The 18935-nt window shown below is 27.9% G+C and overlaps 5 protein-coding genes across 5 annotated transcripts; 3 read left to right on the top strand and 2 right to left on the bottom strand. All coding sequences in view use genetic code 12, as the record gives it.

The window, feature by feature from the left end:
• Window positions 1-1040: 1040 nt before the first annotated feature.
• CD36_05580 (conserved hypothetical protein) lies at window positions 1041-3176 on the top strand (the record flags this gene model as incomplete). Its single annotated transcript, XM_002417178.1, has 1 exon — window positions 1041-3176. The coding sequence occupies one exon, from the start codon at window positions 1041-1043 to the stop codon at window positions 3174-3176; it is 2136 nt and encodes a 711-aa protein (XP_002417223.1).
• Window positions 3177-3286: 110 nt separating this feature from the next.
• CD36_05590 (conserved hypothetical protein) lies at window positions 3287-6760 on the bottom strand (the record flags this gene model as incomplete). Its single annotated transcript, XM_002417179.1, has 1 exon — window positions 3287-6760. One exon carries the CDS (start codon window positions 6758-6760, stop codon window positions 3287-3289), a length of 3474 nt encoding a protein of 1157 aa, XP_002417224.1.
• Window positions 6761-9371: 2611 nt separating this feature from the next.
• CD36_05600 (inorganic phosphate transporter PHO87, putative) lies at window positions 9372-12443 on the top strand (the record flags this gene model as incomplete). The annotated part of the gene is made up of 1 exon (XM_002417180.1): window positions 9372-12443. The coding sequence occupies one exon, from the start codon at window positions 9372-9374 to the stop codon at window positions 12441-12443; it is 3072 nt and encodes a 1023-aa protein (XP_002417225.1).
• Window positions 12444-12937: 494 nt separating this feature from the next.
• CD36_05610 (conserved hypothetical protein) lies at window positions 12938-14170 on the bottom strand (the record flags this gene model as incomplete). The annotated part of the gene is made up of 1 exon (XM_002417181.1): window positions 12938-14170. One exon carries the CDS (start codon window positions 14168-14170, stop codon window positions 12938-12940), a length of 1233 nt encoding a protein of 410 aa, XP_002417226.1.
• Window positions 14171-16339: 2169 nt separating this feature from the next.
• CD36_05620 (conserved hypothetical protein) lies at window positions 16340-17731 on the top strand (the record flags this gene model as incomplete). Its single annotated transcript, XM_002417182.1, has 1 exon — window positions 16340-17731. The coding sequence occupies one exon, from the start codon at window positions 16340-16342 to the stop codon at window positions 17729-17731; it is 1392 nt and encodes a 463-aa protein (XP_002417227.1).
• Window positions 17732-18935: the final 1204 nt, after the last annotated feature.

Raw genomic sequence — 18935 nt, forward strand, 5'->3', positions numbered from 1 at the left:
GTCTAATTTTGACGACCAGCCCGTTTTTTTTTTTTTGTGGATTCATTGGTTCGTTGGTTGGTGTTGTGATGCATGTGTAAAAATACGTCACCAATGTCGTTAATGTAAGTTCATTCTGTTTTTTCTCCCCTTCTATTTTTTGTGGGTGGTTGTTGTTGCTTGTTGGTTGTCAAAGGACTTTTCTTACTGTAATACTTCCCTTTGAAGTTAATTGATGATATGACTTTTCCCAACAATACTCCCCTATTTCCCCTTTTATAAGCTGATTAGCTGGCTGATTGATTGTTGCTTAGAGTTATTGTTCTTGATTTAAGAACAAATACCATAACAATGGCAAAAAACCTTTTTTATGTTTCAAATAGCCAATGAATTTCTTGGAACAAACATGCCAATGATTTAAGGAATTTAAAGAAAAAGAAAAAGAATAATCCATTGTCAAATATTGTATGAATATGAACTATTGGACTCATTAATAATAGCAGTCAATTTTTGTGTGTGGATTAACTATAACAGTTTTGCGACATTATTTCATTATTATCAAAACGCGTTTTGGTTTTATTAGGGATTGTTCTTGTGTTCTCTTTGAACTCTTTTTTTTTTTTTTTTTTTTTGATTCCCTTCGTAATGTCGCACAATGGAAGGAAAAACAAAGAAGAAGTCACAAAACGAATTTCTCATTTTTTATTTTTTTTTTTTTTTTTGGCTTGTTTGTTTGAAGGGCCCCAAAAAAACTTCAAATCAACCCATTTTCTTCTAACCCTTAGTTTTACAATTAATGATTTTTCCTAATTTAGTTTTCAAACTCAATTTATTATTCTTCTCAATCCTTCCAAGGTTTTGTTGAATTTATATATATATTCAACATGTTTTGTCTTTGATTTGTATTATTAATTAAATTAATTTTTTTTTTTTAGTTGCAATCAACCGCTATATTTCCCTTGCTTTGTTATAAATTCAATTCTCCTGTTCTCCCCGGACCCTCCCCCCCCTTAAGACGTGTATTAGTTTTCACTTGACTAGTTGATTTTGATTATTTAATAATGACTATCACTGCTACAACTACAGCTTTAAGTCTACCCAATGCCGAGGTAAAGACATTCCATAATTATCAAGTTGTATTGCCAACTCAACTACCAATAAAGCGATTATATAATCCTTTAAAAGAGCAACTCATCCAACTGATCAAACTACCCAATGATTTCAATTCTAAAAAGAAACCCAATGCCAACAATACCAACAATGAAATACTTGTCAGGATTAAAATGTGTGGAATTAATTATTTGTCTGATTTTAAATCATCTGCTATAAATAATAGTGTTATTCATAAACTGAGGAAACCTATTGTACCGGGGATGAGAATAATTTGTAAAATTGATAGTATAAAAAATATCAAATTTTTGATTTTCCCATTTACAACATGTCAATTGGAAAATATTCATAACCATCCTCATCATGTTCGTCAACAACCATTATCAAACAAAGTTGATAGTAACAATAATACTATTGCTAATAATTCTAATTCTTCTATTAAAAATAATTGTGATTTGATCTATGGTAAAGATATTGATGGTGGATTACAGACTCATTTAAGTGTGCCCAAAAGTTTGTTAATCCCTATTCCATATAACATTAGTCTTCATGATGTTTGTTTTATATTTGATATATTGTTACCATTTTATAAATTTTTCCAATTTGTGAAACCAGGGAAAACCATTATTTTATTAAATGATATCAAAAAAGAATTGAATGAGGTTTTATTAATTTTAAAAATATTCAATATTAATTTTAATTCGATAATTATTATTGATGGTAATTCTTTATCACCTCGATTCAATAATAAATTTGAAACTGTTTATTGTTTCAATCGAAATTTGAAACATGAAGCCATTAATTATTGTATTTCTACCGGGTTACAAGCAACAAGATCAAAATATACTGTGTTGACTAGTTTCCCTGTCAATGTCAATTCAATGATGGTTAATCCTAAAACCCATAAACGTCACAATGCAAGTATTGATTCCAGTTTTAGTTCAATTTCTACTTTAGCATCCAATACCAGTTTCAAATCTGCATCAATGATGATGGGTGGTGCTGATGTCAATACCAATACCACTACCACTACCACTACTACCACCAACACTGCTAGTAATAACAAGTTTAAGAATGATAAAACTATTAAATATATGCAATTGAATTATCATGATAAACCATTATGCATTGAAGTTTTAAAGATTTTATCAGCCATTAATTTTGAAAGAGAAGATCAAGAAAAGCAAAGAAACAAAGAGAAACAACAGCAAGACAAGCAACAATCACCAGAATTGGCTCATGATGGGATTATTGATGATTATAATTATAATTATGTTGATGAATATGATGAAAATATCAATGAAGAAAAATGTCGACAACTTTTAATAAATGATAATGATTCATTGGTTCATTCAACAAGTTCAACACATACAGGGTCTTCAACCCTCCAAATGCATTCACAAACTGAATCTGATCCACATGGTAGTAATAAAAACCATATAAAGAAGAATGAGAAAAAGGGGAAAAGAAGAAAAGTGACCACGAAAAAGTATCATCATTATTCTTGGATATGGTGTAATAAAGATGTTTATTTGAAAAATTATTATGATTTAAATGATTATGATGTAAATGATTTAACCAATGATATTGATAATATTGATAATGAGAAAGAGAAAGAGAAAGATTATGATTATGACTATGACTATAATTATAATTATGATGAATATGGATATAATAGTAGTAATTGTCACTATCATGATGATAGATATGATGATGATGAATATGGCATTGGTGATAATCATCAAAATAAAATCATTAAACAAATGAATCGATTATTACAAGATGATGTGAATTTGAATCGGGTTTGTTATTTCAATAGTGATGATCATGACAATGATTATGGAGATGATATTTGTAATTCTAATGATGAAGAAGAAGAAGGAGAAGAAGAAGTTGATGGGAATGGTGATGATGATAATAATCGGTATGAGAATAAAAATAGTGATGGTAATCAAGAAGATGGCGAAGATAATAAGAGTAACATCGAAGATAGGAATAGTAATACAAGCTCTAGATTGGGAAATCGAACTTATAAACGACATCGTAATCGAAATTGGGCAAAGAATATTAATGCTTGTATAATATAAATGTGAAAAAAAAAAAAAAAAAAAAAAAAAAAAAAAAAGTTAATAATAATTTTTTTATGTACTATTATATCACTACTAGTAATAATATCTAATAAATGTACCTAAGCAATTTATGATATATCACCTAATTCTTTAAAAGTATCAGTTAATATTGCTCGTAATTTAAATAAATTAATAATTCTTAATTTTTCATCTTTTAAATGAGCATTATCACTCAGTTGTCCACAAGGTATTTGAGCTGCTGGAGCATTAAAACATTTTTCTAAAAATCGAATCAGAGGTATTGAACCACCTTCTCTAATAAATAAAGGTTCTTGATTCCAATGAATTTTCAAATTTTTAAATAATATTGAATAAACTTTATTTTCATGATCACCTAACCAAGGTTCAGCTTGATGGAAAATTTCTATTGATAATTTATTCCCAGACTTATCAGTTGTTGTTGATGTTGATGATGATGATGATAATTTGGCGAAATTTTCATTTAAAGTATCAATTAAAGATTGTTTAATTTTCAGTAAATCTTGATTTGGTACTATTCTCATTGATATAGTGGCTTTAACAATTTGTGGAATTACAGTATTATTATTAGGACCAGAAACTTGAATTTTATGAATTGTTAATGATGGTTCACGCCATTTTGTCATTAATGTTGAAACTTTAATTCCCAGATATTGAGCAATATTATCATATAATTTTTTTTCTGATAAAGTTAATGGTAAAATATCTTTATAAAATCCTGGTAATTGGATTTTCCGAGTTATAGGATCCACTAATGTACTTAAAAGATGCATCATATCCATAGTTGGTTCTCTACTAACTCCTCCATCAACTCCAGAATGACGATCAGGTTTATCGGATTTAATTGTAATTGAAGCATTAATAACTCCTCGTAATCCATAATTTAAACATGGAGTTAAATCATCTAACCAATAAGAATTAGATAATATAATCCAATCAATACCACCAGAGGTACCACCACTAATTAATTGTTTATTATCATTAATAACTTTTTGAAATCCAATTGATCCACATTCTTCTTCACCTTCAATTATAAATACCACATCACAATTTAATTGTTGATGATAATATAATTCTGCTACAGAATAAATAGCTGCTAATGTTGGACCTTTATTATCTGATACTCCTCTAGCATAAAGATTACCTTCTTTAGCAGTTAATATAAATGGATCAGTTTTCCAATCTTTAGCTTCATTTTTCGTGGCATCAACAACATCATAATGAGCATACCATAATAATCGAGGTCTCTTATTACCACCACCAGGACCACCACCAGGACCACCACCAGGACCATTATGATTGGCTTTAAATTCAGAAAAAACAATGGGATTACCATTACTAATTGGTAATAATTTTGTTTGATAAGCTCCAAAATTATTTAATAATTTACATAAAAATTGAGCACAATGACGACTTTCTTCTAAATATAATTGAGGATTTTTACTAATGGTTTTAAAGGCAACATATTTTTCTAACATAGTTAACATATCATCATTAGAAAGTTTTTTTTTATTATTATTATTATTATTATTATTATTATTTATGTTGAATTTATCTTCTTCATCAATGTTAAGGTTCTTCTTACTATTATGATTAGGATTTGTTGTTGTTGTTGTTGTTGTGGTGGTGGTTGTGGTGGTGGTTGTGGTAGCGGTAATATCCCATAAAGATAATGATTTAGTAGCACCAGAAAGTAAATAAATTTTATTATCCAAAGGAAATATTTTAACAGCATTAATTACTCCATCTTCAATTTCCAGACTCATTAAAATTTTATCAGAAATAAATTGATGATTTAAAATTGATAATTTAATTAATCCTGTAGATGATGATCCTTTATATATGGAATTATCATAAATATCTAAACTTAAAATTTCATCAAAATTATTATCACCAAATTGAAATGATCGAATCATTTGTAATGTTAATAAATCCCATACATTAATTGAACAATCACTTAATCCAACATAAAGTAAAGAATTTTGAATTTTCATTGATAATATTGATTCATCATTTTCTAATGATGCAACTTTAGTTAATCCACTACTTTTGTTATTAAATGACCAAATATTAATTATTCCATCACCACCACCAGAAATTAAAAATGTTGATTCCAGGGAATTATCAATTGTAACATTGGTTATAACATCAAGACAATAAACATAACCATTATGAGCAAATCTAATAATATCATCACTTTTACATTCAATTAATTTGATTGAATGATGATGTGATTCATTAGTATTTTTAGAATATCTTCGTTTCAATAAATTATGATTTGTTTGTAAAGTATTTTGTGAACCTCCAGGTCCTTTAGAATCAAAAAATTTATCGTATCGGAAATGAGGTAATCGTTCAATATCTGATACATTTTTAGTAGTATGACCATTACTAATAGTATGCTGTTGTTGGTGATGATTGTGGTTGTGGTTGTGGTGGTCATGTTGAGTTGGTTGTTCATGTTCATGTTCATGTTTATGGTTTTTACTGTTTGTTTGTTGATTATTTCCCTTAGATGACAAGTTTTCATTATCAAATGAAATATGACACCATAATATCGAAGCATTTTGTGCCCCTATATAAATTGTTGAAGTTAAATCACACCAATGAATTGAAAAAATATCACCAATATCAACTAATGAATAAATAACATGAGTACATTGATATTTTTCATTTTTATTGTTATTATCATTATCATTTTGGTTTTGTAAATTATAAATCTTCACTAATGAATCCGACCCTGCAACAAATAATCGAGTCTCATCTTTATTTAAACATATAGTCAATATTGAAGCTTGTTGATGATGAGGATGAGGATGAGGATGATGTTGTTCGTTGTTCTTATTGTTGTTGTTGTTGTTGTTGTTATTCTCAAGTCCAATAATATCAGTTAAAGAATAAGTATTCATATCATAAACTAATATTTTCCCATCTTGAGTACCACAAAATAATAATCTATTCTTGGGGGATGCTAAACAACACAAAATTGAATGAGTATGAGACCATTTATGAACTAATCGTGGAAGATTAGTTTCATTGTTGTTGTTGTTGTTGTTGTTGTTGTCGTTATCGGTGTCTTCACCATTTAAATCTTGACGGTCATTGTATCTTGGTGTTGTTGTAATAGGCATTTCTGATGATGATGAAAATGATGAAAGTAATGCAGTGGATGGTTGAGAAGTTGTTGTAGATGAATTGTTTGAAATTTGTGAAAAATTAGAAAACTGTGGCTGTTGTTGTTGCTGGAAGTGTGGTGTTGCAATTGATGCCAGGGTTACAACTGTTCCTGGCCCTGAAACTTTGCCATCTGAAAAAAATAGCGGGGAACTTTGTTTCAGTCTTTGTTGTTGTTGTTGTTGTTGTTTCTGATTGTTATGTATCGCTAATTCTGCCATATTTATGTGTGGAGAATTTAGACGAATTGGAGTATGAGTTCGTGGTGTCAAGATTATATTCTCGGTTGATGGCGTACTACTGAGTGGTAATGGTTTTCTATCTTGTGATAGATATTCACTTTCATGAATATTGAAATTATTAGATGAAATGTTGTTTGACAGTGTCATCTGTTGTTAATTGTTAGGATCAGTTGATTCTAATAGTGATAGATAGATGTGATTGAATGATTGAATGAATGAATGAATGACTTTTTTTTTTTTTTTCTTCAATAAAAATCTCCGAAGAAAACTAAAAATTTCAATCAGATAAACAAAATGAGATGGTTGATTAAATTGGTTTTGAAGAAAATAAATTCAATATATAGAAAGCAAATAATGAATTTGAAAAGCTTTTATACTTATTATATTATCTGTTTCACGATTGTAGGAAAAACAAACAAGCCTAATTAGACATTTGTTATTATTGAATTTCACGATTTAGATAAAAACAAAAAAATAAGCGATGTGTGTCACGTGATGGTGCTGGTTTTATCATATCGGTCACGTGAGTTCAACGCATCTTATATTTATATCAACAATATTGTGAACATACAAGTAATTACTATAGCTAAGGTTAACAGTAAGAAAAGTACGGCATTATTATGAGTACACTTGACTATGATGGCTCATTGTTAATAAAGGTGAAGATAGTGTGAGATGAGGTATGTTATTTGTTTGTATAATTTTTTTTAGTGAATAGTTTTTTACCAATTTTTGAACAAATTGGGGAGTAACATTGATGATCAAGTAATATCGGTAACAGATTGAAATCAAATTTTTGATATTGTATAATTATCAGCAGATTCATATAGTATGCAATATATGAATAATGTTTTAACCCATGACAACTCTGTTAAAAGTAATGCAAACAATAATTCAAGGAATATTCACTAAATACAAATCTCAATGGCAAGGCGTTATTTCTGAGATAATATACAAAACAATGGGGATTGCAGTAGATTATTGCATGCTTGTACATATAAATACATCCACAGACTGAAAGGGGAGGTATATATTTGATGTCTATATGTTGACTAAGACCATCTTTAAAAAAAAAATAAAAATGATCACATGACTCTTTACTCAAAACGGGTCAAGATGAAGAGATAGAGAGATAGAGATGGAGAGAGTGTGATAGTTGATTCACGCTGCATAATGGGGTATAAAGAAGAAAAAAGTGTTACTATTATAATTATGCAAAAAACGCCCTAGATTGGAATTCTTTCCATTGAATAATAATTGATTCCTAAATCCATCAAATCAAGAAAAAGATCATCGTCACTCCCATGTTTTCAATTGTTTTTTTTTTTTTCATCTCCATCTTAAATCACTTCTACAAATATAATAATTATTGAAAAGGCTAAGATGGCAAAATTATATTCAAGATAATTGTCTTTATTAGATTGATTATAATATTGATCAGGATTATTTGTAAAAAAAAATCCTCCTTGTCTCTCCATTTTTACTCCTCCACCTCTTGAATAAACAATAATTATTAACTAACACCAGTTAAATAAGTAACAAGCAAAAGAAGTCTTGACAACGATTCAATGAATGGGGGGTTTAGAATGTGTTGAAAGAAGTTAAATTGCAAAAATAGGACACGCCCCCAACAACAACAACATCAAAGTCACACGACTCTTAGCCTAATAATAAAAAAAAAAAAAGAAACTTTTGACAATTTTTAGATTTATTACACAAAACCCAACTACCTCCTATAATATCAACTTCAATACTTCTTCTGCCACCCCCACCCCCCCCCCCCCCTCAAGAATTTCAAGTAATGCTTATGCTGGTTTTAAATCTTGGAAAAGAGATTATTATTATAGTCGATATTAATCTAATGTATAATCGCCTATTAGTATTATTATTTCTTTTTATTAATGTATGTATATGAGAGAGAAAGAGAGAAGAGAAAACAATAGCGAGAAATTAGAAAAGAAAGTAAACAGCGTGAAAGAAAGAAAGAATGAATGAGAGATGAGATTGAATTGATTGTCTATATTGAACACAAAATAAACTTGAAAATAGCCCACGTGGGGTCTGTCTTCAACTGTTATCAATGTACTAGTAAATGTTTTCAGCTTTGCCCTTCTTCAAAATCCTTTTATTTCTATTCTCCTGTTATACTTGAATATTCTTTTTTTTTTTTTCATAAACAAGACCAAAATGGAAGCAATAAGGGAGCACGAACAATTTGATAGAAATACCAAGAATAAAAAAAAAAAGAGTAATTATACATTAAAAAGGGCATGATTTCTTTAATCTTGTTGATGTTAATGTTAATGTTAATGAAATTTTGGTTTAAAGCCGAAAGAGAAAAAAATTTTATTTTTTTTTTATTTTTTTTCTTGTTCTGCTTTTGTCAATTCTTTCCTTCCCCTTTCACTTTCGCTTTCGCTTTCAAGCTTTTAAACCAAATTGAGTTAATCATCACACGATATTTAATTTTCTATTTCTTATAAATAATATATCCCTTTCCCTTTTCCTTTCACTTTTCCTTCCTAGCTAGCTCATTCCTTCTTTCTTGCTTATTTAAAAAGGGTTTCAAATCTTCTTTCCGTTATTTTTTTTTTTAAAGAAAATTTACCAAGAATTTTATTATTTGCATTAATTTCTTGTCTCCCAACCTGTCTTTTTTATATCTTGCATTTTGAAAATTTCTTAGGCGGTCTTAGACAGATTAATAAACTATCAACAACAATTACAATTACACTTTTTGAATTGAACTACTATTACAATGAAGTTTTCTCATTCATTAAAGTTTAATGCAGTTCCAGAATGGCAAGATAATTATATTAATTATCCAACATTGAAAAAAACTATTTATAAATTACAACAAGATCAAGTTATTAATAATGGAAATCAAGATCAAGGATTTATTGTTGGTACTAATCAAACTACAGTTAGTCAATTGGTTGAAGATTTTGAACATAATCAAAGCAATACCATTAATACCACCACCACCACCACCAACACCAATGATGGTGTTGCTGATGAAAAAATTAATAAACATAATCCATTTGGTGATAATATAATAAAACATCGATTAACTAAAAATATCATTTCTAAATTCAAAAGAAATAACAACAACAACAAAAACAACAACAACACTAGTAATGGCAGTGAAAGTGATTTAGAAATTAATCAAACTAGTTTAGATAATGAAAAAGAATCCGAAACTAAATCATTTACTGGTGAACTTGAATATACTTCAACTTCTTCTAATGGTGGTGGTGGTGGTAGTGGCAGTGGTAGTGGTGAGAATCATAATGATTCAATAAACAATGATAGTATAACTAAACATGAATTGATTTTACAACAAATTTTAAATTCTAATGATGAATCATACATTAATCCTCAATCATTAACTTTTGATCCATTAAAAATTTTCACTAAACAATTAATTGGGGAATTAATTAAAATTAATTCATTTTATAATATTAAAGAATTTGAAATTTTCAAAAGTTATAATAATTTAATTCAAGATTTACAAAATCAAAATATTAATATTGATGATGTATTTAAATTCACTCAAGCTTATAATTATTCTGATGTTAATATAATAAATACTGATGATCATCATCAATATCATTTAAAATCAACATTATCAAGAACAGTTACTAATGCTAGTGTTTTTGATACCATTAATCATATTGATAATGATTATGATAATGATAACAATAATAATAAAGATGGCAACAATTATGATTTGGAGAAACAACCTAATACTACTACAATTGCCATTCATGATGATGATTCAGAGGATGAAGATGAAGATGATGATGATGATGATGAAGAGGAAACTCATAGTCATGATTCAGTATTACTTAATCATACCCATTTTAATGTTAAACAACAATTGAAAATCACTTTAAAACGTAAAGCCATTACATTATTTATTAATCTTTCTGAATTAAAATCATTTATTGAATTAAATAGAATTGGATTTACAAAAATTTGTAAAAAATTTGATAAAACTTGTGGATTTTCAATTAAACAAGATTTTATTAATAATTTTTTACCTCAATATTCTCGAATATTTCAAATTAATACTATTCAAGATTTAGATTATAAATTAAATCAAATTATTAAAATTTATGCCTTTTTATCTAATAAATTGGAAGGTAATGAAATTACTAAAGAAGATTTAGATAATATAAAATTTGAATTAAGATCTTATTTACGTGATCATATAGTTTTCGAAAGAAATACTGTTTGGAAAGATTTATTATCATTAGAAAAGAAATCTTATAATATTGATTTAGATAATTCTATTGTTCAACATAATAAAATGGGTGATGAAGGTCATATAATTAATTCCATGATGAATTTATCTTTGAAAAGAATTAATTTCCCTAAACCAATAATACGATTAATAAAAATTGATCATATTGATATCCCAAAATTTTTGGTGACAACACAAATGCTTAAAATTATTATTATTGTTATTGTTTTCATTATATTATTATCTATTAAAACATTTAATGATCCAGTTCAAGGTCGTTGTTTAGCAGTATTAGTTGCTGCTGCTATGCTTTGGGCTTCAGAAGCATTACCTTTATACACTACAGCATTATTAATCCCCCTTTTAGTTGTTACTTGTAAAGTTTGTAAAAATCCTGGTACTGATGATCCAATGGATGCTACAAAAGCTTCACAATATATTTTAGGAACAATGTGGAATTCAACAATTATGATTTTAATTGGAGGTTTTACATTAGCAGCAGCATTATCAAAATATAATCTTGCCAAAATATTATCATCATATATTTTAGCATTAGCAGGTACTAATCCAAGAAATGTTTTATTAGCAATTATGTCAGTTTCATTATTTCTTTCAATGTGGATTTCTAATGTTGCTGCTCCAGTATTATGTTTTTCATTAATTCAACCAGTTTTAAGAAGTATCCCTACAGAATCACCTGTAGCAAAAGCTTTAGTATTAGGTATTGCATTAGCATCTGATGTTGCTGGTATGGCATCACCTATTGCATCACCACAAAATGTTATTGCTCTTGAATCAATGAATCCAAACCCAGGATGGGGGAAATGGTTTGCTGTAGCATTACCAGTGGCAATTATAAGTTTAATATTAATTTGGGTGGAATTATTTATGACATTTAAAATTAATAATGTTAAAATTAAAAAATTTAAACCTATTAAAGAAAAATTAACTATGAAACAATGGTTTGTATTTGCTGTAACTTTAACTACCATTCTTTTATGGTGTGTTATGCAAAAAGTTGATGGAACATTTGGTGAATCAGGGATAATTACTTGTATACCAATTGTATTATTTTTCGGTACAGGATTATTAAAAGTTGATGATTTAAATAATTATCCTTGGTCAATTGTAATGTTAGCTATGGGTGGTATTGCATTAGGTAAAGCAGTAACTTCATCAGGTTTATTGAAAACTATTGCTTTAGCTTTACAAAAAAAAATTATGCATTATGATGCTATTGTTGTATTAATTATTTTTGGAGTATTGATTTTAGTAGTAGCTACATTTGTTAGTCATACTGTATCAGCACTTATTATTATTCCTTTAGTTAAAGAAGTTGGTGATTCATTACCTAAACCTCATCCATTAATGCTTATTATGGGAGTGACATTAATTGCTTCAGGGGCAATGGGATTACCAACTTCAGGGTTCCCCAATGTAACAGCAATTGGAATGAGAGATGAAGTTGGTAAACCTTATTTAACAGTTAATTTATTTATTACTAGAGGTGTCCCAGCAAGTATTATTGTTTATATTTGTATTATAACTATTGGTTATGGTATTATGTCAACCATGAACTTTTAAAGTTATAGAGATATTTAGTGTTTCAGGGGTTTGATTTTTTGGTTTAGATATATATACGTATTATTATTCAACATTAATTTAAAGCATAACTCTTGGTAAAACTTATCATATAAGACTTCAATAGATTTGATTTCATATTTCTTATAAATATTCAATGAAGAATAGAAATAAATGAAAGAATTTTTTGTGAAAGATAGTATACCCATCAACTTTACAAGAGATTATACGATTATACACTAGTAATTAATTATATTGATTAACACAACATCATCTATTTGAAAACTAAAAACACTGTTATGAAATAAACAAAACTACGACCTTCCTTCCCCCCCCCCCCTCCCCACATCCCTCCAATAAAACAAGGGCTAAATATAATTGGTATTAAAAATTATTTGTAAACTAAACTAGAAAAAAAAGAAACCTTCATTTTTGAAAGGTGAAATGAAATTCCAAATATTGTAGATCAACAATGAATATTGCTACTCTATTTGAGTTTATTTTTTGATTCCATACATATTATCTTGTAATCTTTGATAAGCACCAGCATCATCCATTCTTTTAAATAAAGTAGCTAATCCTGGAGAATAAGTTGGATCAGTTAAAATATATTGTAATGAATCACTTAAAATATTTTCTTTTTTAGCATATTCATAATAAGTATCCAAAGGTAAATCATTAATAATCCCACTTTCATAAACTCTTTTAGTTAAAGTTTTCACCAAAGTACCTAGATTTTGATTTTCAGTAATTTGCATAATTGTAGGGACAATTATATTTGATTGATTTAAAGCTTTTAAAATATCATTAGCTGAAGCTTGAATTAATGATGATTGAGCAACACTATTACCAACATTACTAATAAATTGATTCAATGAACCAGAATATTGATTATCATCACGTTTAATGGCAATATTATTAAGAAATTCATTTAAAGAACCAGAATATTCATCATCTTCTTGATTTGTAGAATCTTTATTAATTATCACATCTTCCACTTGATTTTTATTGTTACCAATTTTTGATTGATTAGTTGAATTAGTATTGGCTTTACTAGTTGTATTAACTACTAAATTAGCAATATAAGGAATAGTCAAATCTTCACCATTTCCTAATCCAGCTAATAACCAACCAATCCATACATTATCAGGAGAACCTAAAATTCCTCCAACTAAATCAGCCAATTTAGCATTATTGGCATTATCTAATAATAATCCACTAGCTACTGATTGAATTAAACCAGAACTTAAAACTGCATTTAAAATTTCAGTTGTATTTAAATCAATATTTATTCCAGATAATAATAATGATGATGATGATGAAGAAGAAGATTGATTACCACTCATAATGGTGGAAAGTAAACTCACAGTATAATTTGCTAAATTATCCATTTTTGTTTGTGATGATGTAATATCTGATACAATATCAGGAATTATACCTGATTGTTCAACTGATTGTAATAAAGAAGAAATTGAATTCACAGTATTTTCATCACGTTTAATTTTTATATATTGATTCACTCCATCTGTATTTTCCTTTTGTTCTTCAGTGGTGAATAATGATGTAAATTGGTCTAATAAATAATTATATTTAGAATAATCAGGATCTTGATCATCAAATGAATGTATTGTTGAAGTGATCGTTTCTGATGATGATTGTAGACATAAGGCTAGTGGAGAAAACCCTAGAGTTATTATTGGGGCAATGATTGATAATGATGGTAATTTCATATTGATTAAAAAGTTGTAGATATTATTAGTTATGTGTGTATGTATATCGAATGAGTTTTGATTATTGGGAAAAACAATTCAAATATCTTTTTTAAATATGAATATGAATTTGCAAAAAAAAAATAAAGGATTGATATAAATATAAATATAAATATATATATGCGTAAGTATAAGTATAAGTATGATGAAGTTATAGTTTAAAATATTTTTTTGGGTATAATATGATTAAGCCATACTATTGTCTGTCGTTTCCTTTTCTTTTTATAAATTAGACCAACAAAAATTTTATAAATATAAGAAAACAGAAATAAAAAAAAAAAAAAGAAAAATTGAACGATGTGGTTGATGATATAAAGTAGAAATATGAATATATATATATATATGTATGTATGTTGATGATACGATTTTATTAAAAATTTCCTTAAATTGTTTAATTTTTTTAATTTCCTTAAATTGAAAGCCTTGCTTTGTTTAGTTTATTCTTCTGATACAGGGGGGGGTGGGGGTAAAAAAAAGCAAATAGAGAGACGAAGAAGGGGGCAAAACAACTTATCTACAGTAGTAGTAGTAGTATTACTATTTGTTATTGTTTTAACTGAGTTTATAAGTTTAATAGAAGTGGTAATAAACATTAAGTTTAAACCAAATCAAGTAAAAAAAAAAAAAGTATGTACACCAGAAAGGTTGATGTTGATGTTGATGTTGATGATGATGCAGGAGAGAGTATATGCATGTATGTATCCTCCCCAAAGAGGAGATATTCAACATGAATTCAAATATAGTTAGTAACTCTGTTGTGGTCTGTGGTGGTTTGTGTCCTTCATCTTAATTCACATGAAATCAACTAATTTCCTAATTAGGAAAGTGTTCCAAAATGCTTCGGTTTTTTTTTTTTCATTTCTTTTTTCGTTTTTCCGCTTTTCCGCTTTTCTTTCTTTTCCTATTTTCCCACTCTTTAATGGTCTTTGTTATTTTATTAAAATTGAATAAATTAGCTAACAATTAACTATTCATAATTAACTACCAACACTTTATTGAACTTCATCATCATCAGACTACAATTTACTTTACATATTGATGGATATTCTCTATTGTTTAAACGATAACCCAACAATTTTTCATTTTGCGGTTTTGTATTCTCTTATTGCATTGTTAAATGTATGGGATAGGGATAAGATGAGCACCAACAAGACTCGCTAACGCCGCTTCTATAATTTATTCATCGTATAAAATATAGAAAATCATTCTACTAATAATATAACTTTGGCTCAATAAAGGATCCTCTATATATATATATCTTACATAAGCTTTAGTATATGGTCAAATACAAATTACACAAAACAAAGCTTTTTTTTTTTTTTGTTTTTTTAAGGACCCAACAGAAAAATCTCCCAATTAGGAAATGTTATAATCACCATCATCCACCACCATCATCACCAAATTTACTTTAACTATTGATTGTTTATTGATCAAACGACTGCAAAAATGGATTTAGTAAACTTCTTCACCCTTTTTTTTTGTGATATTTTACTTATTACACAACAACTACAACAACAATAGCAATAGCAAATTCTACTCACCCAAAAAATTATACAGTACTCAACAATCTATTAACCAAGTATAGTTAAAACCCATTTATATTCAAATTACCCAATTAAGTTACAACTCAACATAAAACATCAACTTACGTTTATTCATTCATCTAATTTGCTTCTTCATAATGTTGTATGATGTTTCTTAATCCTATTCTTTTTATTCCTTTTTTTTTTTTTTTGTTTTTATGAATCGTTTAAATTCTTCTGTTAATTTCTTATAGTTTCTCTTTATTGTAAATTATTATTATTATTATTATCCTATAATTGTCAATTACCTTATTAATAGTATTTATAATTTTGATAATCACCAATTTTTGGATTTGGATTTGACTTTCCTTTTTTTTTTTTTGTATTATAGAAGTCTGTTTCCCTGTTTTAAGGTTTTGAATAAATTTGTTTCAATTCAATTCAATTCAATTCAAATCAATTTAAATCAACATTTTAACTTGTCATTGACTTTATATATATATTGACAGTTGTTTAACAGAGTATTATAATACATTTCAAATCACTATTTCCACCACTCTTACTACTACTACATAAGATACAAAAACATTATCACTTGACTCAAAGAATGCAATTTTTATTCACATTTATATTTCTACTTATACCATTAGTATATTCATTACCAGCCGCATCACCTAAATCAGGAACAGATTTTGATTTCAATCAAGAAATTGAACAATTTGTGGAAAAAACATTTAATCAAGATGATCCTGCTTCAGTAGCAGCAGCAGCTTCATTACAAGAATTTTTAATCGATGTATTCAATTATGATGATAACAAAAATCAAGAAGAAAAAGAAGAAGAAGAAGCTTTAAAAGTTTTTGAAAAACGTGATGCTAGTACTGAACAAACCATTGAAGGTGTCTTAGTTGCCGTTAATAATTCAGGAGTCATTTGGAATTTATTAGATTCAATTGCTAATGATCCTTCACGTATTGAATATATTGGTAATTTAACTAGTTCATTCTTGAAAAATTATAATATCACTTTAAATATTGCTGATTTAATTCTGGAATCAAGTTCTTTAACGGAAAACTTGAATATAACTGGTCTTTTATCAGCAGTAGAAAATTCTGGTTTAATTACTTCATTATTAGATGGGATTTTATTAGATGAAAATTTTAGACCTCGTTTAGTTGATTTAATTGATCGTCTTGTATTATCACAAAAAGATGTTTTATTATATATTTTTGCTGGAGTTTTATCTAAACGTGATTTCATCATTGATAGTAATTTAGTTAATGTTTTGCTTAAACGTGCTACCAATGATGATCCATATTCCGGTTCTTTAGGAAGTTTCCTTAATAATGCTGCAAGTACCATTTTATCATCTTCATTAGTTTCTAATGCTGCTGCTGATGTTTTAAATGCTTTAAATGATACTGGATTCCTTGTTTATGCCACGAAAAGATTCCTTTCATCTGATGCTTATGTTAATATGACAGTGGCTTTAGTTAATGATATTGTATCATCATCAAGTGTTACCATTGATACTAGTGGATTAAATTTAACTGAATTGGTCACTAGTGCTCTTGGTAATCCAAAGGAAATTGCTGCATTGGTTGGTGCATTATTATCAGGTGATTCATCAGCTCAAACTTCACAACTTTCTAATATTTTGGGTAAATATTCCGGTGCTCTTAGTCAAATCCTTCAAGATTTAGAAAAGAAAGGATTATTTGCTGAATTAAACAGTTATATTTTTGGTGATTCAACTACTAAAACATCTGCCACTGCCACTGCTACTGCTACATCCAGTAGTAATAATGATAAAGATGTTGCCAATAATAACAAGGATGCTGCCAATAGTGGTAGTGCAACAAGTAATAGTCAAACTTCTACTAACACTAAACGTGCTTCTAATGGTGCTGGTGCTGTTATTTACACTGGTTCAAATACCCAAACCACATTTTTCAAAGCATTGTCTATTTTATTTGGTGGTGCTTTATTATTCTTGTAAACAAATTCCATTAAAAATTATGAATCACCCCCTTACCTTTTCCACCCACCCAAAAGGTGATTATTAATCAATTATAGATCAGATTTATGAAATAGGAATCTGTTTTTCTTTTTTCTTTTTTCTATTTACTCTTGTTATGTTCATTTATTTCATATTCGTTGACTGCTTTCTTTTTTTTTTTTTTTTCATTCATTCTTTATTTAGTTTTTTTTTAATACATACTTACCAATTATATTATATTATATTATATTATAAAAGAACTTACTACTGTTCATCCATGGTAGTATCCAATATCATGTTTTTCATTTGATTTGCTGTTTCAAAGAAAATGGAATATAAGTTTGCTTAGAAAATTGCAAACAAACAGTACATGTGATCAATTAATGGCAATCCATTAAACAAAAAGAAACTCCTGCAATTAATACATGGCAAATTATCTTTTGGAATTAAAAACATTTAATGTAATGATTCTTATTAAAAAATCGTGAATAACTCAGGTTATTCATTGATATAATATGTTTTCCAACAAAATTGAATTTTTTGAAGTACCGTTCCAAAGAATATAAATTGGTAGCGTGTTATTTATAGTAGTTTATGTTTTCGTTTATTAATTTTGTGGAGTCGATGTTGACGTTATCTTGATTATCAACAATGATATGGTATCCAACTATTGATGCAACTAGTTGGTTGGATACATGACAACAACAATAACAAACGAAAATGCTGCATTTATCTATAAATAACTAAAAGCAAACAAGACGTAATCAGATTTGATTCATTTAAGCCAAGATACAGAAACTAATTGATCACACAATGAATCTCATAATGTTGCATTCTAGATTCTGCATTGATTAATATTAGAGAATTTTTTCTGTATAAGTTTCTAGTTCAAACGTTTTTATTATCAATTTTATATATGTTTAGGTGTATAGCATTTTTAATCAACAAACATATCAATGCAAATATTATTAAATGAGACAACTACTTCTTTTTATCAATTACTGGTAATAGAATTGATGTTGCCAAGTTTGTACCATAATATGTATACACTAGAAAGAGGCATGTGGGGTATAGAAGCAGGGAATATTGTCATAACTTCGTTTTAGTGAACACTAGAATACTATATTGCGTATTATGGTTAAACTGACGTTATTTAGTGCTTCCTCTAACACTGTAATAATGAAACCCATAAATGTTCTAGATC

This window comes from Candida dubliniensis, chromosome 1 (assembly GCF_000026945.1).
Source record: "Candida dubliniensis CD36 chromosome 1, complete sequence".
Taxonomy (NCBI): domain Eukaryota; kingdom Fungi; phylum Ascomycota; class Pichiomycetes; order Serinales; family Debaryomycetaceae; genus Candida; species Candida dubliniensis.